The following is a 27305-nucleotide window of genomic DNA, read 5'->3' as shown; positions in this document are numbered from 1 at the left end:
TACATTCCCCATGCATAATCTATTGCATATAATTGAAAGCCACTATATCATATATTGACATAGTGTAAAGTTTTAAAGGCATTATACACTCTTCCTCTCTTTAAATGACAGGCCTTGCTTTTGACAGGGATTTTGGCAAAAATTTTAAATATTAGGGGACATTCATTGTTGTAGAGGATTGGTTGTAAATGGCTCACAACCAATCATATGTTGAATTCTACATCATTGTTCGCCCCCTCCTCTTTTCAAAGATCTTTCAATGACTCTTGTCAAAAGCAGAAATCACCATTTGCAGAGAAGGAGAGTGTACAGCTCCTTAAAAAAAAACACGGTGTATGTTCCTAAATCCTGTATTGAAGGGAAATTGTTAATTATTTTATATTTGTATCCATTTTGTGAGCAATCTGCTTACACTGTCACCTTTAGCTCCTAGTAACAGTTGTGCAATTTAGTGACTGTGATTTAAACTGAATCACCTGTTCTGTGGCAGAAATTTATTGAAAACTAACTTGACAAGGGCTCTTGAGGGCTGCAGTTATGCTCTTCTGTTTAAAAGATCTGCTTTTTAGTTATGAAACAACATATTTCCTGAATAAATGCTCTCCTAGGAATATTACATTTCTGCTTGTTATAGAAGAGATGTGGTTTCAAAAAATGACATCCTGTCATTTGTCTGCTTATTTAGCTCTCCCTGTTTTTCCCACTTATTTTCTAATTACAGGGGCATTTGGAGAGGTGCTGCTATTTAGGAACACATCCTCCATGTATCATTCTGGTGGGGATCTTCCCCAGCTGAACTTTCACCACTACAACAGTGCAAGCGTTCACCTCCAGCGCTAATGTCCTGAAGAAAATAGAATTGACAGTACTGGGAGCCACACAACTCTTATCCAGCTCCATCCTTCGTATCAATGCTGGCAAAAGGTGGTACTTAGGTAAACCACTAAAGGGGTACATGGACTGAATGTTCCTAAATAGTAGGGGATGTTCAAAAGGGGACAACAGGTCATTACTACAGGAATACACTGTTAAATCGGAGGCAGATCATTGTGCACTAGCTGAAATAAAGCATATTGGAAGTTATGACCAAAGAAACATTTCAGCTTCATGAGCTACCATTGCTAAAAATTACAGTACTTGTGGGAGGAAAAATAAAGGTGAACAAATTTCATACCACTGCCAAATGAGTCCTTTCTTGTAGCCATATATAAAAACACAGGCAAAAACAGACAACAGTTACACTATAGAGTAGCATACAGAAAAGGATCAGCTGTTGTATTTCCATGGATAAATATTAAATCCGGATAAATATTAAATCCATCTTCCAAAACGATATTTTTGTGTTTATATAAACTCACCCTGAAGTATTTTCTTAAATGAAATGTAGGCAAATTTAAAGGGAATAAAGCATGCCAAACTCATGCTGAACACAAGAGGGGTTTTGCTTTTCAGTAAGAAATCCAGCAGTGAGTGGCCAAAGTAGGAGAGGCACTTACCTCTCACACACTCGAACTGTCCATGCTGCAATGATCCAGGACGAGATACTGAAAACCAGAAGAACAGTGCCCGGACAGATGGTCATAAGTGTCTTCATTACAAAGCGAGTATTGAAATTGATCTTATTGAGGGCACCGATGCTCCTTGAAGATGCATCAGTGAAGAGCTTGCTATGGAGGAGCATAACTCGTCCAATTAGGTATAGCCTCAAGAACATGGGGATGGATAAGATGATGTCTATGTCAGCATTGGCTACAGAGGTGGTATAGTAGAAGGCCAGGCGGGCTGTCCAGGTAAAGGAGTACTGTCCAGGGATGGGATGGATGGCACACACAGTCAACTCTAGGGTGATGAAAAATATCCGTTCGTAGGTCATGGCTATTCTCCAATCATCAGCTCCATTGTCCACCATGAAAAGCTAAGACAAAGAAGAGTTTAGGCCATAGAAAATTAGGATACATAGGAGATGTAATAAAAAGATACCTATTGTGGCACAGATAATAAAAAGTAATAAAGGGATATGGAAGCATTTACAAACATAACACTGTTGCCAAAGTCAACAGATTAAATCAGTGAAATTCAAAGTACAATATACTGACCACTTGACACCATCTAGAAAAGTTGAAATGTCAATATATTTGCATCCAGAAAACTATGCATTACTGTAATTGATAGGCTTAATTGACTCTTTCACTTGATATATTTATGTATTCCATCTGGCAAGCATCTTGTGGCTGTCAAAGGACCTCTAAACATTTAAGATAAGTGGATCTGAAATAAAGAGGTGTCAGCAATGTGCACAAATGTTCCTATACTAATAGTTAAGAGTTTGAAACTATATATAATCGTAATATCTACCTCACTGTAAGATGCTGTTCTCTGATATCGCCCTCTAAACATTTGATGGGCTACCTATAGGGTCCTTCTATGGGTCTACTGGAGTTTTCCATAAATAGACGGCTTCATTTGCTCAGCTAAAGTGGCATGCAACAGGATTTATACCCAATTAGGCCAAATACATGTGTGGCCAATTTAGACATATCTGGTCACTGAAACCAAGCAAACAGATCAAAATGGGATAAGTAAGATCAACCAATGGCCACACATACAAGCAGATTGTGGTCATCAGACAACTGGATTTTACATTACTCCTGATTAGCATTTGAATAGATTCCAATCATGCAGCAACAATTTCCAAAATGGGGAACAAAATCACTGCATACATGAGCGAGCAGGTTAACAGGAAGTCTGATATGCACAGTGAAAATGTCTCGGCTATGATTAAACCCTTACCTTAAATATCTTTTATCTTCATTTCTGATCAATTGATATTGAATGGTGGATTCACTTGATCTATTATTAGTATTTAAATGAAGATCAGGTCACATTTAAGATCAAATTAATGGAGGTATGCAGATAATTATAATATCACACTCTTTTCTCAGCACTTTAAGTAGATACACCTACCTAACCTGTAAAAACAAATGCTACAGTGGAAGGGATGCCATTCTGCAACATTATTTTTATAAAAGCATTAAATTGTATGTATACTGCCTGAAGGAAAGAAGTGTCTTTTCATGCATAAATATAATTAGTGCTATTCAAGGCAGAAGACAAGCTGAGGTCCTCAAAATTCAATTTAAGAAACCAAAAATCCTATATAATATAATGCCTAAAATGAACAAATACAGTAATTTGTTCCTTTCAGCACTGTGCTGTGCTGAAATTTGTTCTGAGGTCCCTCTGCTAGTGTTTTGCCCAAGGAAACTATGGGGACTATTTACCATTGGGGGCAGTAACTGTCATTATATATCACTGCAAATCAAATCACTGCAAATACATAATGAAGTCCACCGCTATTTACCATGCCAGGGCTGTTCTGGGAATCCCCAGCAAAGACCTCCTCCTCCAATATAATTATTTCCTATTCACCGGTAGCCTAACACTACTGGCAAAAAGAGGAAGTGCTACGCACATGCGCATCTAGTGCTGGCACGTGCGCGCCTAATGCTGGCATATGCGCGTCTAATGCTGGCACATGCGCGCCTAATGCTGGCATATGCGCGTCTAATGCTGGCACATGCGTGCCTAATGCTGGCATATGCGCGTCTAATGCTGGCACATGCGCATAGCACTTTGACCCTTGAGGGAACCAATTAAACCAGAGAAGCTTCAGCTGGATCCCATTTTACAGTCAAGTAATGCTATCCTGGGATGATGTTAATTTACTGCCAAAGTTTAATAAATTGACTAATACCACTGTCCCCATAGAGGTCTACAAATAGGATAAGGCCAGAAAACTCTCTGATTTCTCCGGTGTTAATCCTTTGTTAAATAAGAAACACCGATGTAAGAGTCTTTTGCAAAATACAAATATATTGTCATTTCCATGAGCACTTGGGCACAGAAAGGAACTATTCCACTTTTCCATTTTTATTTCTATTACAGATAGCAGCTATTGCCTTCTTCAATAACCTTATAGCAGGTATATGGTAGTAAATATATGTATATAAAAGTATAGCAGATGCATGGTAATACATTTATTCATAAAAATGAGGTTCCCTGTGAACAAAGATCCACCCATGAGCAAACATACTTAATATTTCATATTTTCCCTTTTCTACCAACTAAGGATAAATTACTAAATGAAAAATATATTGAAGTACAGCTTGTTTATTTTTGCCCAAGCACACCTATTTGCATTGTGCCCACTTTCTGCCATTGGGAAATGCTTCTGTGCAGATACTTTGCCCAACCATTTGAGCGATTGCACTCCCAAGTTGGCATGTACATGTTGGAAAAAGAACAAAAAATGTTGCATCAAAGTTCTGTTACCTTTGGACCACCCTCCTTATAAATTACACTTTTTCTCCTAAAATAAAGATTGTTGGAGACTGCACTGGTGCTGTCTTCATTTCATGTGTCATAAATTTGTACTTATATTTCCCATATAATTGCATCTGCTTGGTGCAAAACATGTTCCAATGAAAGTACTGGCTAAAGCTATGTCTTGTGGGTTACTGTAAAAATCAGATCATTTTGCAGGGGAGCTACCAGCTTAACTATATCCCCTACAATCTTCATCCCTTAAAGATCATTTAAATGTCTCATCCTGTAAGCTAGCCTAGCACCTCACATCTGCTGGAAATACATTTTAAACCATTGCAATCAATGCCTCTCATAATTATCAACTTTCCTTAATTTTCAGGGAGAATCCTGGGTTTTTAAGATGTTTCTTTCAAATTTTTTGTCCCTGGAAATACAATTAGGTTTCAGTATTTTCCACCCATTGCACATCAAGGTACACTCCTCTTATAAAAGTGTACTTTGATGTGTACAAAGTCTTAGGGCCTGATTCGTCTTCAGGCGTAAGTCTCTTTGCGTGCCTGATCTTGTGTGCAATTCCCCTGCGCATGCTTAGAAATGGGCCTTATGCCAATGAATGCAATTGCACGCAATTCATGTGTAAACGCAAATGACAACAACTACTGCCAAGAATTGAAAGGCAGAAAGGGGGCAGAAAGAGGGAGGAAAGGGGCGGATGAACGCAATATACAGTAAGAACGTGCCAATGTGGATTCGGCAGAGTAAAGCTCAGGGCATCTTGTGCGTATGTGTGTTTTAGCCATATCATTTGTACCAGCTACAGGGCAGGTGTAAGTGCCGACTGATAGTGATGACTACACGTATGCATGCAACTAGATAGCCCAGAATAAGGAACAGAAACTATAAAAGCGAAATGTATGTAAAGTACGTATTAAGAACAATGTAAAATAAAATGGAAAAACATTTTTTTGTTTTAAACACACATTTTTTTATTAATAATTATATTATTATAAGTGCTATGGAATTTGTTGCTGCTAAATAAATAATGTTGATGATTACCATGAGTTGGTAATTTCTTTTATAATTTGTTTTCATTGCATGTGCTCTGATAGGACTATATGTTGCACATATCATGTGCATATTCTGCACTGCGTTCTGTCTGCCTACATATGGCAATAAAGGTATAGCCATAGCTTACTTATACCCAGATTCCAATGGAAATGTATCTTGAGATCAGCTTGTATTTGAATATGATGGCATGTGTGGTTTTTTAAACGCAATTTGCGTTCACTTTGCGTTGGAAGATGAATCAGGCCCATAAAGTTCAACTTTCAATTTTTTAGAACAACTTCTTTCAGTTGAAAAAAGTTTTTCACCTAAAATACTGCTTGATTTAGTCTTATTTATGGCTTAAATAAATCATTGCTCGAAGTGTGCCTATAAATGCACTTCTTTGCCAAAGGCCTAGATGTTTGTAAGCCGTTCTAGATGTTTGTAAGCCGTTCTAGATGTTTGTAAGCCGTTCGACTGAGAAGCTCATTTGCAGGTGCATTCACCACTTGCAATAAAGACAATACCCATAAAGAGTGCACAATGACAGCCTTTGTTATTTTCCTGCTATAGTGAAAACTAGCCCCTGGTTAAGGCAGGCCTGCTGTCACTATGGAGGGAAGGTGTTCCAAAACACTGAGTACACCCTTTCTGAAGCTATCAGCCCTATGCTGATTTGGTAGTAATTAATGATATAGGGATGCCTGGAGGGGAAACTTTACCGCCCCAGTGGTCTCACTATAATGGACAGGGATCCCTAAATTAAAAACACATACACAACTTCCAACACAAGGCTGATAGCTTCTGCAGGGGGTGGGGGGTGCTTTCATTTCCGATTCCCCCACTGTCCACCATAGAAGCACTAGCCCTGCCTTGATCAGTCCGGGGTGGTTTTCATCAAAGTAAGGGGAACCTATGCTCATGGCTTCCCTGTGTTAGAGGGAACTAGCCATTGCTATCTAGCCCATTGGCTTGCTTTCACTATTATAAGGGGACCCTACATTCGTGGTCTAATTGTTATAGTAGAAACCAGTGCTGGGGATGGTTATTGTTTATGGGGGAAAACATTGCCTATTTTTTTAATTATTATGTTCATTAAACATTGCATTGTTTTGTTTCATTTAAAGTATATAACTTGGCCCAATCTCCACCAGCTACAAAAATAAAGTTCTTTTGTAGCTTGCAAGTGGCCTTGCATCCCTGCACATAGCAAGGAACACCAATGAAATGTAAATTCTGCACTACTACACACTAAAATGAGGAGCACCAATAGACCTACTTTGTACTTGCTAGGTACCCGTTCACTCCTCCCACTGCCTATGCATGCTGCTCCTCTGCAAACCTATGCAAACACCTATATTATCACTAAGTAGGATTGCAGTGGATCATATTTCACCTGGATAGAATGATATGTGACAGGCATAGATGCACCTGCAGCAACTGTTCCTGGAAAAGATTTTACATTGTTGACAACTATATGTGACCAGTCTCTAGAACACACATTACTGGGTGATAAACTGCCCATGTGCACATAGCCCTATCCAAAATGTGTCCCGGGCAATCATTTAAAAAAAAATGTCAACAACACAATTTTGAAGAGCTAACCCGTGTGTTTTCCATGCAAACAGGTATAATTGAGCAAACATAGGCATATAGTATCATAACATGGCGTTTCAGCTATGGGCCCGCATTATTGCAGCATTAAAAATTACTTTGTGTGTATATTTATACAGTTCCCTGCAGTGTACACAGAACTACAAATAGGTACAAATTCATTGGAACAAAACAATAAGACAGAGGGGTCTATTTACTAGTAAGGCAATTAGGTAAAAAAAAGTGTACTAAACCATAACAACCAATCAAACCCTTGCTTTGGTAGATGAAATGACACTAGAAAATAATCTAATTGCGGATTGGCTTATGTGGATCAATGCAAATTTTGCACCTAAACACATTAGAGATACAAACACAATTATGTAGAAATGACATATATGTGTACTAAACCTGCAGTGTTAAAAGTTATAATCAAGATTAGATGAGTAGGGGGCATTGACGGAGAAATGTGGAACTAACTGTATGAAATGTATTTTTTTTGCTATATCTTGTTGGCATGTTGTCATATTGCTGATCATATCACCAAATACCTTTATAAACTGCACTGTTACAAAATTAAAGAATCATTTATTTTCTCTCTCAGAAAATCGAGTACAGTGCTAAATTCATCTTCATGGCAGCTCCCATAGAGCAAAGGCTGAAATCATAGAAATGGTGTAAATTAGCGTGTGTCATTTACAATATAAAAGTTTTTTTGCAGATGGTGTGCATACTCTTATGCATAAAATCACCTACACGTCCCTCAAGCATGTACATTGGAGCATGCCCATATTCAGCTTTTTGATGTTTGATCTTCATTTTGAGGTCTTAATGAACATGTCAGAAATGCACATGCCAACAAAATATAAAAATGTCTTTGACTAGCACAATTAAACCAACCTTTTAATCAATTTAATCTTAAATAATGTTTGTTGGTTCAGTATTTATGTCATAACTCATGACAGTAAGGGGGCATAGGAGATGTATTTTATTTACATTGGTTTATAGGCATGCCATGACATGTGCAGAATCAGAACAAAAGTTATCCCAAACTAGTTTGTAAGGGCTGAGTGATTATATATTATTATTATTTCCATTTATCATTTGAATAAGCATATATTCAATTAGTTTACATTATAATAGCTTGAAACATGTATAAGTTTTTTGTATAATTGTATTTTTTTTTTTTTTGCCATTTTAGAGATACATATAGGCGAGAGAGGGGACAAAAGATGAAAATGTTTAGCATGAATAATTTGTGTAAGAGCAATATTCAGTTTTGATGTTTTCTATTACTAGATTGATCCTATAGAAAGTAATTGTGTAACCCGCAGGACAGTTACAAAGCATACAACCGAATGGTTTATTCAACTTCCACCACTTTGTAGTGATATTAGCACAGCCAAAGGGAACTTTAATAAATATAGTTTGACTATGCATTATCCACTTCCTTTACAAGTTTGCAGAAAAGTGTAAAGTAGAACGATCATAAGTAAATGTTATGTTCTGCTGTTTTCAGTCTGGACAGAGGCATGGCAGATGGGGAAGCAATCAGGGAAGCATACAGTAGATGGGGTATCGAATGACTAGGTCACATAGGTCCATAGATAGGTTTCTTGTGTTTCCTGTTTGAATGTGTCACCTTTCAGTGTGTAAGACTCATGTCACCTTACTTATCTTCTGATACAAAATCCCTCTGTACGGTCAGCATTTAACCTGACCTACATGAAATATTTCTATTGTTGCACTTCTCACTATCACTGCTGCTGAGTGACTAGTTAAGTAATCCTTTTTTGAGTATGGCCTGGATCCATAAGTTAAACACGGTTTATCATAAGGGACATAACACCTTTTTTCATTCAACACAATCAATAGGCAATTTCCACTGCATTTTTAATATTTTCCATCATTAAAAAATATAAATCAGAATTATATAAAAGTGGAACAGAGAGAAAGTGTTTTTTTTTAGAGGATATACAGTTAATTTACCTTCATATTAAGGACAATCTACCACTGCTCTCTATTTCCTTCAATTAAATTGTATATTAATATTACAGAGTCTAATACACAAATGTTTGTTACTGTGAATAGTATGCCTTTAGTGGTTAAAGTTTACAGCTGCATTTTTATCCTGTATTTTAACAATCCCAGGAAGTCAAGCACCACATTAGACCTCAGTGATTTATGGAGCTCTCAATGCTTCTGAGATACATCCATAGGATCTGGCTCAAACCAAAGTAACAAAGCCCTGGAAGTAATTTTGAGTGGTAGATCTAAAGATGGGATTTCCCAACCTACATTAAGTAGTGCCAAGAGGATACTGAGCCTCTGGTTTCTGGCTGCAGCTGGACGGGGGGATGTATGTGGGTTGTCTAGTAAACTCATCACATCACAAACATTATATTAGTTTATTGTTATAATACAGATATCAAGTGTAGTATGTCTGTTTTATGCATACTCATTCACATGAGTGGATGACCAGCAAGGAGGTTGGGATGTTTTCATTACGTAGTAATCATTTGTAAGTATGTTCCTGTATTCTTTTTTTTTCAAGTTATATATGGTTTTGGTGCTACTTTTGTCTTATTGTCTTGTAATGTAAAGACTGTACATCTATATTTGGTATAGTGATTGTACACTATACCTCATATCTCTTGATTGATCTCTTGTTTTTCATTGTCAGCACCTTTTGTTTTATCCTTTTTGTTCTTTTTGCTTTTTATTTTAATTAAACAGAATGTGCTTTAGCCTTTGTGCCTAATATGTAGCTTTTAATTGTTACTGTGGTAACTAGCATCGTTGCTTTGGTAACCACCTGTTACCTAACACAAAGAGGGTCACACAGGGCCGATGCTAGCTCTATGGGCACCCTACGCGATGCCCTTCCAATCCTCTGAAACGGTGCCCCACCTTGGAGCTAGCACCCCCATCCCTGCTGCTTCTTACCTTAGCAGACGGGGAGTTGGGCCAGTACTCCTCAGAGTGGGAATGTGGTGTTTGGCTGCGACACCGTAGCCAAGCACTATACTCCCAGCCTATCACAAACATGGAGAAGCAGCAGCTGGGAGCTTCACAGGTAAGAAGCTACCGGCTACTTCTCCTTTATGTCAATGGCCCACGCTCAGTGTGCAGGTGCCGTAATGACATTAAAAACACTAGATGAATGACATTATGTCAGGTGCATTAGGCACCTCCAACCATATATATATATCACCACCACCAATCTGCCTACATCTCCAAGTTTGATGAGAAAAGTTTCCAATTACTAACGATCAGTTTCAGCTGTATGCAGTATGTTAAATAAATGATTCAGATGAAATATCCAAATGTCAAAAAACATAAAAGTCAAATAGCAAAGATCAGGCCATTCAGGCACCAGCAATGTGCATCTATCCACTCTGCACTGCCTTTCACTTCGAGGTCAGCTCATGACTTTACACATGTAAAAGGTCAAAAGGGGATCGAATTAACCAGACTACTGGCTTAAGTCCAGTTGCATGATTGGACAACATGCAAAACAATATCTGGCCAATTTAGCAAAATATTATCATATTGGCCTATCAAATTTGCATGTGTGAGTAGCTTAATATAAAAAAGTCTGCAACGTTCCAATGGCAACTATTAAATTTGAGTTAAGAATAGCCATACTAAAATCAATTTCATGTAAATTCTATTTGCTGCAGCGAATAACTGCTGATACAGTTATCAAAAGTTAGTTATGTATAATATATACAGTTATCAGATTTAGTTAATTCACCTATTTCCATGATAGTTGGGTTCTATGGTAAAACATACCTAGGAGTTTTCTGGTAACTTACAAAATGAGTTACAGATGCAATATCAGGGTCGTACCTCTTGCTAATTTAGTGCTCACACAATTGAATATTGTCAAATTCAGAAAAGTTATTTTTTAAATTGAGCAGTGTGCTTGTTTTACCTAATGTTTTATATTATCAATAGCAGCTAACTACACTTGTTGTACCTTGATTCTTGTTGCTGAAATGGGGGTGTGGGGACTGAAAGCTGGGACGGTCATGCATTCACACATTAACATGTTCAAAACTAGTACCTGAATCTCTCTGGCGTGGTACATGACAATGAGTCCAAGCAGGATAGCAGTTGAGAGGCTGATAAGGCATTTCAGTGCAAATGAGTACGAGGATTCCTATAAAAAGAGTGAGAGAGGCAAAGTCAACACAACAACACTGCCAACATCTGCAAGCCATTTCCTGGGAAAATATTCTGCTATGCAGGTATATCTATGGGCATCACACCAATTACTGTTCACTAGGTGGAAATAGGGCACTATATCTAACTCATTCAACACAATCAATATGCAATTTCCACTGTATTTTTAATATTTTCCATCATTAAAACATATGGGTCGGAATTATATAAAAGTGGAACAGAGAGAAAGTGTGTTTTAAAGGATATACAGTTAATTTACCTCTCTTTTAAGGACAATTAACCACTGCTCTCTACTACCTTCAATTTGATAGATGCGCCTCCACCCATAAAGTCTAAAATTCTATATCAAGAACTGCATACAGGAAAATTAGCACTGTACAGATAAGTGTTAAAATACTGTCAGACAAAAGCTTCCAGGACCAAAATGTGAGGATATTCCTGGAAATCAGTTGGTAAATATGTGATTTTCATAATGTCTAAATGTAACCTCTTTTGTGGCTCTATGTGACCTATACATAGTTAATTTATTCCCTAAACATCAATCCTATAAATATATTGATATATATTTATATCTATCTATCTATCTATCTATCTATCTATCTATCTATCTATATCTATATCTATATATATATATATATATATATATATATACACAAGTTAACCCGTGCATGATACTCATGCATTCTAGTCAAATCAAGCTACTTAAGGTGTTAAAAAGGTTCTTGTCATGCATTTGGGGCTAGGCCAGGCCTCCTGAGGGGAAGAGCGTTACTTCCCGACGTAAGCGCCCTTTTTAACGTGGTTTTGTCCACATGTCACCACCTCATCATTCTTCTCCATCACCTCATCCTTCATCTTCATCGCCACATCCTTAATCTCCATCGTCTTACTGTTCTAAAACCTCTCGATACACAACGTTTCTGCTAAACACCTTATCGCTGTGCTCAATCAGTCTTCCTTGAAGGGCAGTATTCATAACCTGCACTTTCACATCACTGCTTCTCCGTACTCGTGAAAATGCGACATACAATTGTCCATGACCAAACACAGGCTCTGGTAAATAAATACCCATACGGTCAAGAGTTTGAGCCATCAACTGGTAAATTTAGCCTTTACTACCCCTCCCACGAGGGGAAGGGGGGATGATGGAAGTTAACTGACTTCACTATTATAATTTTTTTGTCAAATAATGTCAGTATACCAAATTTCAGGTCAACTGGATGAGCCCTTTCTAATAAAATAGTTTTTTACACACACACACACACACACACACACACTAACACACGCCGCTAGGCTTATATATATTAGATATATATATATCTGTCATTACCTTTCCTGCTTGTATCCTTACGTATAATCAGATTGTAAAACTGTTTCATTCTTCCAAGGCAGCTACTACTCTTTTTTAATCGTTCCCTATCCTGTATTTACACACCAAAAGATATGTTCATTCAGACAGTTTTTCTTAGCAGAGACTTTTGCAGCAGCCACTTGTGCAGCAGCGAGAAATGCAATGTAAGCAATAGTCTTGCATAGAGCTAATTCCGTGGGCTTCTGCAGAGAAGATAAAGATGCGGAGTGGTACTCCTCTCCAACACAATAACTGAGAATCTGAGTATACAGAGACGGAGAAGCCGTTTGTACATCTGATTTTGTAGTATTTCCTCTTGGGCAGAGCTTGGTCTTCTAGTGCAAGGAGAGATAGTAAGAGGAAATATTTTTCCAAGCACATAAGATAAGTAGAAATATAAAGTATAATAAAAGAAGAATTTCAGGACCCTACTGCCATCAGTATGTATAGTGTCCATTTTAGTCAGAGTAAAATATCAGGATCAGACATGATATAATCATTTGTCAAAATCAAACAATTCTGTGATGTGTGAAGAGTGAGCATGAGAAAAGACATATGATTTGTTACAATTGACGTGATGAGTGATGAGCAAGGAGGGATGAGCAATGAGTGATGAGGGACAAGTGATGAAGGATGAGCAATGAGTTATAGCTGTTGTGTGATTGGCTGGACTATAAATCATGGGAAATGTATTTTACATGGTGGAAATACCAGTAGTGAGAAGCTCCCTTTGGTGGCCCATATGCTTCTAAAAAAAACTAAATTCATGAGCGAAGCATAATGGGGTGAAATATTGTCACATGTCTCTCCTCATAATCATTCATAATTTGTAATTTCTAGTACACGTAAATCTTCCCATGCAGGAAATATTGCAAATTCTCATGCGCAAAGAGTTTTCTGCCTCTCACCGAAGCATTTGTAGACTCTCAGAGCTTTCTTTGTGTCGTGGAAAACAGCACACCCCTCTGCATCGTCACTCCTTACTCACATTTTGCGTCACTCATCATGTGTGTCACACATCACGTCTGACAAATGCAGCCTCCCCTTGTCACAAGCATCCATTCTATGGCTTCTATCATTTTTAAACGCATAACAGGCACCCATGCTCAGGGCATACGATCCACTCTAAAGCTTGTTTAGGTCCCAAAGACAATAAAACAGTTATAGAAACCTAATATCCTGTTAATATAGATGCAATATGATGTCTAAACGATGGGAAAATGAGCATAGCGAGTTAAATATTACTGGCGGAATAAAAAGGAGTCTCATGGGAAACTGGGAAGTATAGCATCAGAGATCCCAGGTATTTTAAATAGTAATTTACTATAAAAACAGTATGAAGGAAACCACAGTAAATTAGAACACTAAATTAACTGCTAAAATGTGTTGCTGCTTTTTCTTTTATTAATTGTATATTTTGGCTGACAATCCCCATGCCTGAATTTACATTTTTTTAGCTGCCCTAGGCCATTTTTTCTGTTCGTAATGCTTAATAGTTCCAACCACAACCGCACACCATCTGTATAAGATTAACACATGGGAGAATATCAGCCAGAACTGAGTGAATGGTTCAGTCTCTATATAGTATGTAAGAAGTAAATTATAAATACACCAAATTAAATGCAAAGTGAGTGAGCGCTGATCTTACAACCCTGACATCCTAGACCTGGGCTTATGTGGCCTTTCCACAAATCCTGGCCATCCCGTTTAACGTAATGTCAAATTTGAAATTTATGTATTTTGTTTGACATTATGAAGTAATTAAACTGATTTTCATACTTATTTTCCTACATAAGTATTTCTGTTAGACTTGGAGCACAGCATTATGTATTTCAAAACTTCTCTCTTATTACAATGTTGGTCAAACCTCCAGAAAGCATGTATACAAATGTATTCAATTCCTGGGCTCCCTAATTTAAGAGTGGATTACACTGCTAAATAATAATGCTTGTAGCCAGCCATCAATCTGTACGATTCAAGTTCATATTCTTAACAACATTCATTAGATTTAGTGACATATAAATTACTTAAATAACACAATTTTGTTTTTAACAGTTTAAAACATTGAACTGTAATCAAAGTAAAGGTTTTGGCCCATTTGAGTTTTTGTCTGAGCTAACTTCTTTGTGTTGAAACTCCTTAATGTATCTACACAGTATATTTTAGGGTAACTCATCCAATGACGTACTAGCTACTTAACATTTCCATCATTACCTTAGTGTAGACCCCCCAGGACAGCTCTGTTTCGGTGACCATGACCACAATACCAAACATCCCAAATATGAGTGCGTAATCACTGAGCCTTTTCCTCTTCTCAAAAAGGGCTCTTCGATGACCCAGTTTGTAGCCCACGTTTTGGTTCTTCTTTTGGCCCCGGTGAGATCCGTGGCTAACTTCGTCCCCTCCTCGTAGGCTGCGGTGTGATGACTTGATGGGATCGTTTTTGCTTACTACCACTTCAATTCCTGGGCTGTGTAGTGTCTGCAAGGGTTGGGTCTCCGGGTCTGGCTCGTGAAGGTTTCTCCTGGAGGAGCTCAGGCTGCTGAGGGGTCTTGGGATCCCCCCGTTGTATCTGCAGCTGTTCATGGCTATGTCCGAAAAAGGGTTGGACTCTCTGAAGGATGCTCCTGGACCATCATGACTGATGGGCTGTAGGTCAACGTTCCCCTATGGAATAAATAACAATTATACAGATTGGTGCAGTGGTGAATCATTTTTAATTTTTGGGTTGTATTTAGCATTCAGCAGTCCTTGTATATCAAGACTGTTGGGCATTATTATGTTTTTAAACTTGCATTATCTTTTAGAACTAGATCCCTGTGTATAGGTTATAGCCTAACTATGGAAAGGAAAGGTACTGTAATTTGCATGCCTCATTTGCATATTGATACGATTGTACAGGAGTGCAAACATTTATTCACAAAACTATAGACAACAGTAATGCATTTGTGCCCCCCCCCCCCCCCCCACACACACACACACATTCCTGATTTAACTTTGTTATTATTTTTGCCCTTTGGCTGCCTTTGTGTTCCTAGATTCTTGGTATGATATTACCTACCTGATTTATTTTGTACTTATTGCCTGAGTAAACCAGTAAATTATATATGAGACATAAAACATGTGGCAAACCACAGTAGTGTAGCTGCACACAATACATACATTATAATACATAAGCACATTAATTGAACATGTAACCAATGTATATCTATAGACGGTAGTTTGTATCAGCTGGACAAGTATGTATAGCCAGATACTTGTCTATATCACATTGTTTAAAAAGTGCTACTATGCATACAAGCGTACCAAAGATCATATGCAGACACACAAGCCTTTTTATTTAAAAAGTGTACATTTAATGTTATACATGTTTGTTATTATTTTTATTTTATATAGCAGTGCCAATTTTATTCAGTTTGCTTTATATGCCCAATTTCATTTTATTTTATAGTGCCTGAGAAAAAAATAGAAATTCATTAATTATAATTATTATTATATTAGAAGCATAACTTTAGGTGGTTACAGATTATGTGATATTTACTGATGATATTGGGCAGTTTCCCCAAGTATTATGTGTGATAATAACATAATTGAAATGAAGAAGATGTTTATAGGTATATGTTATGATTTGTATCTCTCGATCCAGCCTCTCTTTCCAATTACCGCCCTATTTCTCTCCTCTCCTTTACCTCCAAACTACTTGAGTGATTAGTGTACAAACGCCTGTCTCACTTTCTCTCCTCTCACACCATTCCAGACTCTCTGCAGTCAGACTTCCGCCTTAAACATTCCACTGAAACTGCTCTCACAAAAGTGATCTACTTACTACAAAATCTAAGGGTCATATCTCCATATCCATTCTCCTGGACCTCTCTGCTGCTGTTGATCACCCTCTTCTCCTACATAGCCATCACTCCATTGGCCTTTGTGACACAGTTCATTGGCCTCCTGGTTTACTTCCTACCCAATGAACCGCTCTCCTTCAGTGTTTTCTACCTCTGGCACATTATCCCCTCCACCCTCACCTATCTGTTGTGGTCCCTTTGTTCTTGGCCCTTTACTTTTTTCATTGTACACCTCTTCTCTTGGGGCACCAATTCGTTCATATGACCTCCAATACCACCTCTACGCTGATGACACCCAAATCTATATCTCTTCCCCTGACCTCTTTCCTTCTGTACTATCTCAACTAACCAACTGTCTTTTTGCTATCTCCACATGCATGCCCCAATGCTACCTAAAGCTCAACATGTCCAAAACAGAGCTTATTATCTTCCCTAATGCCAAAGTCATCACCAGCCCTTAAATCTTCCTCATTGTCACTAACACCACAATTTCCTCAGTCTCCCAAGCCCGCTGCCTTGGTGTCACACTTGACTCCTTCCTCTGTATTATACCTCACATCCAGATTCTCTCCCAGTCCTGTTGACTCCACCTTAAAAACATTGCCAGAATATGCCCTTTCCTTAGTCAACATGCTACCAAAACTCTTATACATTCTCTCATCATCTCCTGTCTTGACTACTGCAACCTCCTGCTATCTGGCATTCCTGACACCCATATATCCACACTTCAATCCATCCTAAATGCTGCTGCAAGACTGATCTTCCTCTCTCACTGCTCCACATCTGCTGCACCACTTTACAAATCCCTACACTGGCTCCCTGTGTCCTGCAGAATCAAATTCAAATTACTTACCCTTAAATACAAAACCCTCAACAACATTACCCCTGCATACATCTCAAATCTCATATCAAAATACTCTTCCTCTCGCCCTCTTAGATCTTCCTCTGACCGTGCTTCTCCCCACTTATGAAATTTCCTACAACGCTCAGTCAGTCTTTCCAACAGCCTTCAAATCTTTAGATGCTCTTAAAAAACCCATCTCTTTTTAAGAGGCGACCTTATCCCCGATAACACTATTCCCACTAATACATCCTCATAGCTGTCCCAATCCCTACTCTAAGCCACATCGCTTGTCTTGTTTCAGCTATGGCCTCTTGCACTTAGAATTCTAGCTCTCTAATGAGGAGGGTCCTTCATACCCTTTGTTTTCATGTCCACGTTTATTTTGCCTACATTGTATGTCCCTGTTTTATGTTTGTTTTGTTTGCGAAGCACTGTGGCGCCTTACAAATCTGTATCATTATACGTGGCACTATGAGACGCTGACAATTAGGAATAGATTGTGTACTTTTCAGGGCTCTTAAAATATAGGAATTACTGTAGAGCTGAGAGCCTTTGTTGCATATGAGTTTCCTCCTGGTTGGAAAATAGTGATCAGAGAAACAATCATAACAGTTGCTATGCTAAGAGTAGCTGTATAAAGTTCTGGTTATAAAACATGCAAAACATGGATGGAAAACTTGCAGTTGTATCCCAAAAGTAGTATGTAGCAAGTAGTCTTGAGAAGAAAAAGGTACACTGGTACAAATTATTCTGTGTGAATAAGGATTATTACATTTTTAGAATTTTTATCAGAGATATTTTAGGACTAAGGATAACTGGAATGTAAATGGCAGTATCTCAATTTAGATGAATCACATGTATATAAATACATCTCTCATAGAGCACTTTACATATAAATGTCTACCAAGGACAGCATTAGAGCTTGAGCTAGGTTTATGGTTAAACCAGAATTAGGGCATGGTCCATGGTTAAAACTTGATTTAGGACTTAGGTAAATATAAGGGCAATGTGTCAGCAATTAGACTATAAGACTGAGACTATTGTACTGTGGTTTTATTTCTTGAACTAATAACTTTACATTTTTTTGAAACGTGAGTTACTCTTAGCCCCTCTCCAATCCAGATTCACCTGCTAAAAATTGTGATCCCCTTTAACTGGTGGGTCCAGGGCAACCGACCTTTTATTAAAATGATCCTGCCCCAAAGTCACCTTAGCAACACCTAATCGCTGCACGGTTTTGTACCTAAATCTCTGCCTCATCGCTACTGTTTAAAATAATTAAATGTATTCCACAAGTATTTAAAATTATTCTAGTACAGGTCAGCATGAGTTCCCAGCACCTCATTCCATACCCTCAGCAAGTACATAGGGCTATGTAGATATAAAAAAAATATATGTATAAATTGTCACTGGAAACTTGAAATGCACCCAATGGCCATTTCACATATCCAGGCCTGAATGTACATCTCTTGTATTCAGTCAATTCACATTTATGACAATGTACATATCCTAAAAAGGAATGAATTAGGGCTGGTAGGAGAAAATCAATGGCAGTGATGTGTCCCTTTTCAGACACTTCTGTTGGGACAGGCTGAACTTGGGAACCATTTGTAAACACTACCGATACACCATTGTTACACCAAGTTCCATGAGACATGCATTTCAACTAAAGAGAAACTTTTGTAGAACAAATCATTGTAAATAATGTGGTTTTTTTTCCCTAAATGACACTCCATAGCATGAAATATAAGTGGGTGATATACTTATTGGGGTAATAATTTGTAAGTTATGACTATTAACTCTCCATAAATTGCAAAAGTAAACACTGTCACAGTTAGGTAGTAGTATCCAGGTCTTGATACTAACAAGAGCCAATGGTTGCTTCTCAATAAATTCACTTAATTTCCAGAAAAGATCATGTCAAAAACTTATTTATTCCTAACAATGGGTCTTGTTTTTTTTAGTAAAGAAAGACAAGCAATTGTTAATATGTTTTTTTGCAGGAAACTAGCCATTAACGATAAAATGCAAAGATTTCTGAAAAGACAATCATGGCATTTTCAACTCCAGGCTACCATTAACAATAACTAAAATGTAAATGTCAGCATCTCAATATACACTATATGGACAAAAGTATTTGGACGCTTGACCATTACAACAGGGATGTATGACATTGTATTCAAATACATATACTTTAATATGGAGTTGGTCCCCCTTTTGCAGTGATAACAGCTTCCACTCTTCTTGGAAGGCTTTCCACAAGTTGCTGGAGTGTTTCTGTGGGAATTTGTGCCCATTCATTCTGCAGAGCATTTATGAGGTCAGGCACTGATGTTAGATGAGAGGGCCTGGCTTACAATCTCTGTTCCAGTTCATCCCAAAGTTGTTCAATGGGGTTGAAGTCAGGGCTCTGTGCGAGCCAGTCAAGTTTTTCAACACCAAACTCATTAAACTATGTCTTGTAGTCCTTGCTTTGTGCCCTGGGGCATAGTCATGATGGAATAGAAAAGGGCCTTCCCCAAACTGTTGCCACAAAGTTAAAAGAATAGCATTGTCCAAAATGATTTAGTATGCTGAAGCATTAAGATCACCCTTCATTGGAGAAAAGGGCCTAGCCCAAACCCTGAAAAACAGCCTCATGCCATTATGCCTCCTACGCCAAACTTCACAGTTGGCATAATGCAGCCAGGCAAGTAATGTTCTCCCGGCATCCGCCAAACCCAAACTCGCCTATCTGACAGCCAAACAGAGAAGAGTGATTCGTCACGCCGCAGAACATGTTTCCACTGCTCCACAGTCAAGTGTCAGTGTGCTTTACACCACTCCATCCGATGCTTGGCATTGGTCTTGGTGATGTGAGGCTTGCATGCAGCTGCTCGGCCATGAAAACTCATTCCATTAAGCTCCTGCCCCACAGTTTTTGTGCTTACATTAATGCCAATAGAATTTCGGAACTCTTCAGCTATGGAGCGTTGGCGACTTTTACACACCATGCGCCTTAGCAGTCGTTGACCCTGCTCTGTGATCTTACGTGGGCTTCCGCTTCGTGGCCGAGTTGCTGTTGTTCCTAAATACTTCCACTTTCTAATAATATCACTTACAGTTGACCGTGGAATATCCAGCAGGGATGAAATTGCATGAACTGTGTTATTGCAAAAGTGGCATCCTATCACAGACCACACTTGAAGTCACCGAGCTCTTCAGAACGACCCATTTTGTATCACAAATGTTTGCAAATGGAGACTGCAGGTGCTTGATTTTATACACCTCTGGAAACGGGTCTGATTGAAACACCTCAATTCAATAATTAACAGGTGTGGCCAAATACTTTTGTCCATATAGTTTAGGTGAATAGCATGTGCATGAATACATCCCTGGCAGAGCATTTTACATGTAAATATTCATCATTTTCAGTTTGGAGAAGGTCTGCCCCCCCCCCCCCCCCAAACCACCCTGGGCATTAGTCCCCCCAGTCTAAACAGCCTTTTTATATTCCTCCTTGTGTCATGTGCCCTGAAAATTAAATTAATTTAGAGAAAGCAGGGTTGTAGAACCTCATGCAAGTCTGCTATGCGAAATTCAAATTGTAACTCTTCATTTTCTACTGCTCATGGGGAATAAGGCTGCTTAAACAGTAGTATTGCCTTTATCAAGATGCAAATTCTAATAGTTCAGAATATATACAGGTATTGATATTAAAAAGCAGATGTGAAAAAAATAATGTAATTCAGAAGCCAGTCAGATCAATCAAGGAGCCAAATTGATATTTTAAGGAGCCTGTGACATGTGCATTCATTGTCATAATTTGAAATAACTCTCACAACCATCAGTAGTAATATGTTAGGCACATTGGCCACTTGAATACTGGAATTGGTCCAGCATTGTTACAGAGTATTACAGCTCTGTGTACTGAAAGGTAATAAAATGCACAGCAAACAGCTGGTCATACACATATCTATGTTTACAGGTATTGAGGTACAGAGAAAACATGATAAACATTTATGTGGGTATACAGAATGCAGAGTATTTGCATAAGAGAAAATATACAACACAGAGTTTACAACAAATAACTACCCTTCTTTTGTCAGCACCAGACTTTCCTCTCTCTACACTGTTCTGTAGATTTTTCCCCTGCTTTACCGAATACTGCATCAGAGCACACTAAATACAGTGTGTATCTTAGTTTCCTATATAACCCACTATTTTAATATGAATAACTGTAAATGGACAGGTACTGAATAGGTCAGTACTGATTCTTTAGCCTCCAACAGGGCACACATGTTGGAGTGTCAATCTTCTCAGTTTTCTGCTAGCAAAGGGACACTGGAGCAGTGGCAGAACTACCATTGGTGCAGCAAGTGCAGTGCATCGGGGCCCATGGAGATAATGGGGCTCCCTGCATGGCAGATACAGAGGATCGGGGGCCCTGATTCCCCCTTTCCCATCTCCCTGCACTGGGGACCACTGCTCGCTAGTTCCGCTCTGCACTGGAGGATATGATTAGAGCCACATTGCACAAGTGTAATCAGCTAATGGTGGCAACATTATCCTTTTGGGTGGAGTGTGATGGGGAAATCCCAGAAGGAATTTCTGTGACTATCATAGCACCACCACAGCTCAGCAGCCTACCATGGACCAGTAGAATGGTCAATGCTGCAACCTCTTTTTTCTCCAGCTCTCTCTAAAAACTTCACAATGACACATTACATACAAGGTGACATTCCAACAGATTTAGATTGTCTCCTGAGGTTAAAAAGCTACTTTGCAAAAATAAAATTATATTTTTTTTTGATTAAACTCAACTTTACAGAAAACAGGGTTTTCAATTATTATTATTATGTCGCTATATTGGATTTCAATATTTTTATAAAAAATTGGGATTTAGAAAAAACTTGACTCTGAAAAGCACCATGCAACACCATCCTTAACATTCTTCATTATAATTGCAGCAATATAAAGTTTTAAAAAGATAGAGAGAGAGAGAGAGAGAGATTTAGTTGTGGCCATGTAAGGTTATTGTAATGTCCTCTGTCTGCATAGAGTGTTCCGAGGAATCCCTGACTAGGAATAATTTCCTGCGTCATAGTGACCGCATTTACAGCTGGGTAATTCCTGACTTACCCAGACAATTATACATTAGTCTGCTGCTTGGGTTGCCTGAAACCATTTCACTTATGCTGGGGTGTTTTAAGTTGGCTGTTTCACGCTTTTCATAAGTGTCAGTTATAGTGTAGTTACAAGTATACAAGTATGAGGGACCAAGCCCCACATGAGAGGTAATATCCTTCTGTCCACAGTTACCCAATGTGTACCACTGTACCTTTCTTCCACTGTCTAAAAATGTGTCTCCCTATTTTCTCCCATCTTCACACTAAGTTATTCTACTATGTATGTATGTATGTCTATGGTGTTCAAGGAAACAAGCACATTTAACAACAGTGTCCCCATATTAAACCTTGCTGGAACAAGCCATTAACCTTAAATTGAAATAAGCATTCTGGTTTATAGAACTGGTTGTCTGGAAGTCAGAGAACTGGAAATAATGGACAAATGTTACAGAGAAGTTCACAGATATGTATAATACTAGCTCAGTTACTCGCTGTTGCGCGAGTTTGATTTGTAATGTGTGGCAGTTCTTTATATATTAGCAAATTATTTGGTAAATAGACCGAAAATACTATTTAGAAAATAAGATTTGTTGATTTGTCACAATGTCCTGATGTGGCGTTTAATAACTTCCAGCAGTTAAACAATTGTTTACAACCCAAAAAATATGTTTTCAATATTTGTCGCATTGCCACTACTTGGTCTAATAGGTTACTTTTTCGATACTAAATAACTATGTAAGATTCGGCAGATCTACCTTGAGAGCTATGGAAGATATTCACCAACAAACAAACAGACAAACTTTAAATATAAATATATATATATATATATATATATATATATATATATATATATTGCCCCAAATAAGTATATTAAGATTTTATACATAGAACAGGTATACATATCAATGGCAGTGATCTGTAGATAAGGAGTACTAAAGGTAATTAACAGTGCTTTTATAACTAGAAAGGTGTCAGATCCCTTCATACCAAACTGCCTTAATGGGAATGATTGATTTGCCTCTATCTGTCTAGGTGGATAACCTAAATTTGAGAACGAGCTTCATGATAGGGCTATTTAGAATAACAAGAAAGAGGGAGACAGGGATAGAAGAACACATTTAAAGGAATTAGGATGAACAGTCTGTCACAAGGCTGGGGCAAAAAAAGCATATAGCTGAAGATAAAGGCTCAAGGGAAAGAAGAAGCAGGAGTTCAACTGAGATAAATTGTGAGAATGACTAGATAGGGAAATCAATTGGGTATAAAAAAAACTACAAGTGAAAGGAGAAAATTCAAGGTGAAGAAGTCATAGGATATGAATGGAAGAGGACAGGGAACTGAATGTAGAATTGAATAACATGGGATAACTAAGTACATAGAACAGGTAGAATTAGATGCAAGAGAACTAGAATTAGAACTAGAGGTAGAAATAAGTTGAGAAGATTATTGTAAGGCAGTTTTCCTTCACAGCATAACATGTCCTTCAAATGGCTCTCTACAGACTACAGACACAGATGCTTATCTATTGATGGTTTGTCCTCTCAGTACAATCACACTGTAATCTCGTCATCTCTTCTAGAGCCCTGAGCATTGAACAGCAACCTGCTTGGTGTGGCACCTGTAACTCTTGATGACAACCTCTGGGTGCACAACCGTATTTTAAGCTGAAGATTTACACTATAAAGGTCACTGTGGGAGTGTAGGGCCAGGGATAACATTTGGTTGAAATACACTATACACAAACGATAGTGTTATACATTACAAAACCAGACAGACCACAGACATATAGAAACGCATGTCACAAACGCAAATGGAATGGCACAGGCATGTTACAAGGCAAACACACGCATTCATGTTCTGCATTAAACTGCATTGCCACAAATTCATTTCTCATTGAAGCACAGATATACAATTGTTTAATTATGCACCAGTGCTACATGACACAAAAGGAAATAAATTACGTACATTTAACACATTACTACATTTTCCTTTCCATCCACTTTTTCTGTCCCTCGTCCTCAATGTAAAGCACCTTCCTTCCACTCGGCTAGACAATCTCCCTCACAGTAATACTATCTTTTCTTACTTGTAATCCATGCATTATTCATGCCATCTGCATCTCGGAACTGAGTTTAATTCTTGTCCTCAAATTTCTTATCTAATTATTTAGAGCCCTAGTCAAACCCCAAACCTGACAGTTTCATGCAGCGCCGTAACACGTACTTGCTGCAGAGGAGAAGCAATTCATCCCAGGTCTGCACAAGGTAACATTGCATGTATGGACATATCTCCCTATCTTGGGAATCATCAAGTTGCAACTTTCTGCAGACAAACATACACATGCAATCGCCGAACCTGTTAATCAGTAGAAATATAGCGGCAGAATGTTACCTCTACGACAATGCTATATATATATATATATATATATATATATTACTACTACCCAATACTACCACCAATCTAGCATCACACTATTCTCAACCTCTGCACTCTACAATAAAACGTTAATTTCTCACAGCACAAAATATAATTACTCAATTGCACCCCGCTACAGCAGAGCCTCAATGCTCCTACACAATGATGTTTATGATTTTGGAGAGAAAGAAAGTCACAACCTGCCATTGACACAAATTGCTGGCAATAGGACAAATAGTGTTCGGTAAAGCTATACAGGGCCCAGGAGCAAAGTTAAGGGTTAAAGCCAGTTAATACGTGAACCCCCATTTTGCAGTAAATTACCCCATTATCCACCCACTCACCCATGCTGCGAACTGGAAACCAAGCCACATAGGGTTAATCTTCTGGCATAGCAGTATCGAGACACACTTCTCCAGGACATGGGATGTTAATTGTCTTACAATATCTCTTTCTGGTGCCTCATTTTGGGTGGAGTGTGGCGGGGAGATCGGAGAAGTTTCCGTGGCGTTCGCCGCACTGCCGCAGCCGAGGAGCCCACCCTGGTCTTGTAGATTGGTCAATGCTGCAATGTCTCCTCTCTCCAGCCCTCCCTCCTCCCCTGTTCACACGGGTAACACTGCTCAGGAGAGCGTACCAGCGGGCCAGACAGGAAAGCTTTATATTCTGCGGCTGGGTGGCAAGGCAGCAAAGGGTGACCTGGCTGCAGACATGCCGTGCCTGGCATGGGTGGGGAGTTGAGGTTTTGGCTGGCTATGGTCTGCTACTTGAGTGTCATGTGAGGGTTTTGGTAGACACCCCCTATTCCTGCAGATTTGATACTGCAGGTAATATAGCACGTTGCTGTTATGTGAAACGTTATAGATTAGCTGTCTACAATGCGCAGATGAAGGGGAATACAGCTCTATTTGACATGAAGGACGGCTCATTTTTTACTAGCTGATTTGTGTATATGTCTGTGCCATTTGTTTGTGATATGCTATTGTGAAGGCTAACTCTTCTATCGGCTGGGGAAGTGGATAGGCAAGACATAGCTACTTAGGAATGCTGTGTGGTGCTGAAGGACAGTTCCCTGTACCCGCAGAGCTATGAACAAAACAGTCAAGAAGTGACATTTCCATACAATTTGTGGTCGTGAAGGACAACTCTCCTTCCATAGGGATAGAGGCCAGTTCTCCGATCCCTTTACCTGTCAACTGGTCCTGATGAAGGGCTAGTTCCAGCTCCCTGTGCTCTGCAGCTGCTCTGCAGTGGGACAGCCCTGTGCTGCTGCAGCATCCCCTCTCTGCTCTGCTGCTGGCTCTGCTCCTCTTGGGGTACGTTGGATTCCAATGGGCCCGCTCTCATTGGCTGTTTACACCACAACTGCCCTCATGATGTCTTCTGTGTACTACATGCTCCACCCATTTTTAAAGGGGAAATAGTCGCATAAGAACATGAATGGTCGTTAACACTCCCCCTACACACACATTCTGCAGCAGTACAGCGAGTAAGCAGCCTCGCGCATTCAGATCTCTTTTTCCAGTTGAGGGTTAAAATCTGCACAATAAAAATATATAGGTTTTGCAACTAACCAAAATACCCTCACTCGTGTAATGGCTTTAGCTGCAGACAGCTCTGTGTACTGTTTACAATGCACAAAATGCCCAACTGGTGTGGGATTCCTGTGTAACTGCATGTTTGTGTTGAGGAGAATATTGCATACCCCGGCTTATTTGCATTTATGCATGTGAATCTGTAAATGGTCCTGTAAAAGAATGTGTGATATTGTAAGCTAGTACAAGTTGTAATGGATGATGACATTGCTAATAATTTCAGTACATGTAAATGTATATATATATATATAAAGTTATATTGAAAACTTATTGCATAAAAATCTTAAGCTTATAAAGGGTTTTATTTGAAACAAAGACTGTTTATTTTGATATGTATCACCTGGCTTACATGTAATTCAGTTAACTTTTGTGAAAAACTGTTTTTGTGTTTGTCAGTGCTGTTAAGTTTTCATGGAAGGGCTAACAGTATACTATTAAATTCACTTCCTGGGGATGGATACCACCCAAAAAAATTGTGTCATACACTACAGTGCATGGAGGTTCTCTGTATAACTGTGGCCTCAAAGAACCCCTGTAGACTGCTAAATATGTAACTCTATTGTTACTGATTGTATAGTGAAATATCAATTTCTGTGGCTGCAAAATAAAATAGCATTTGATTCTATTAGCGTCTGTGTAATGTGGTTTTTGTGGAATTTTGATTTACAATAAGTGATTTAAATAGAAGCCTAATAAATGATTTATGGGACTTGTGTGTCTAAGTATTATAATTTATGACACCATGTATCAAATAAATGTGTGTTTACTAATGGAAGTAATATATAAACACCATAACGAAAATACTACATCAACAATGTTGTGTAGAGTATGTATAAATAAAAACATAACTTAATAATGAGTGGTGGATGTCCTGAGAATAATTTTGCGCATGCAAGAGGAAATAAGTATGACTCAATAAATCTTTGTTAAAAAAATGTTCTTTAAAATAATTCTGGAAAATAAAGCAACAAGTACTAAGCATTTTCTTCAATG

General features: G+C 38.5%; 1 protein-coding gene across 3 annotated transcripts in view; it reads right to left on the bottom strand.

The window, feature by feature from the left end:
* Positions 1–26094, bottom strand: part of KCNN1 (potassium calcium-activated channel subfamily N member 1) — an 83232-nt gene extending 57138 nt beyond the window's left edge. The window contains exons 1-4 of one of the 3 annotated variants that reach the window (XM_075206852.1): positions 25907–26094; positions 14720–15172; positions 11036–11131; positions 1497–1915 (exon numbers count right to left, since the gene is read on the bottom strand). In XM_075206852.1, the coding sequence (XP_075062953.1) occupies positions 1497–1915; positions 11036–11131; positions 14720–15091 (887 nt within the window). In that variant the 5' untranslated portion in view covers positions 15092–15172; positions 25907–26094. Of the gene's footprint in view, positions 1–1496; positions 1916–11035; positions 11132–14719; positions 15173–25061; positions 25639–25906 lie in introns of those variants that run through there. The other 2 variants (XM_075206861.1, XM_075206845.1) reach the window with 2 other exon arrangements.
* Positions 26095–27305: the final 1211 nt, after the last annotated feature.

This window comes from Mixophyes fleayi, chromosome 1 (assembly GCF_038048845.1).
Source record: "Mixophyes fleayi isolate aMixFle1 chromosome 1, aMixFle1.hap1, whole genome shotgun sequence".
Classification (NCBI taxonomy): Eukaryota; Metazoa; Chordata; class Amphibia; order Anura; family Limnodynastidae; genus Mixophyes; species Mixophyes fleayi.
This window is presented reverse-complemented; position numbering and strand designations above follow the sequence as displayed.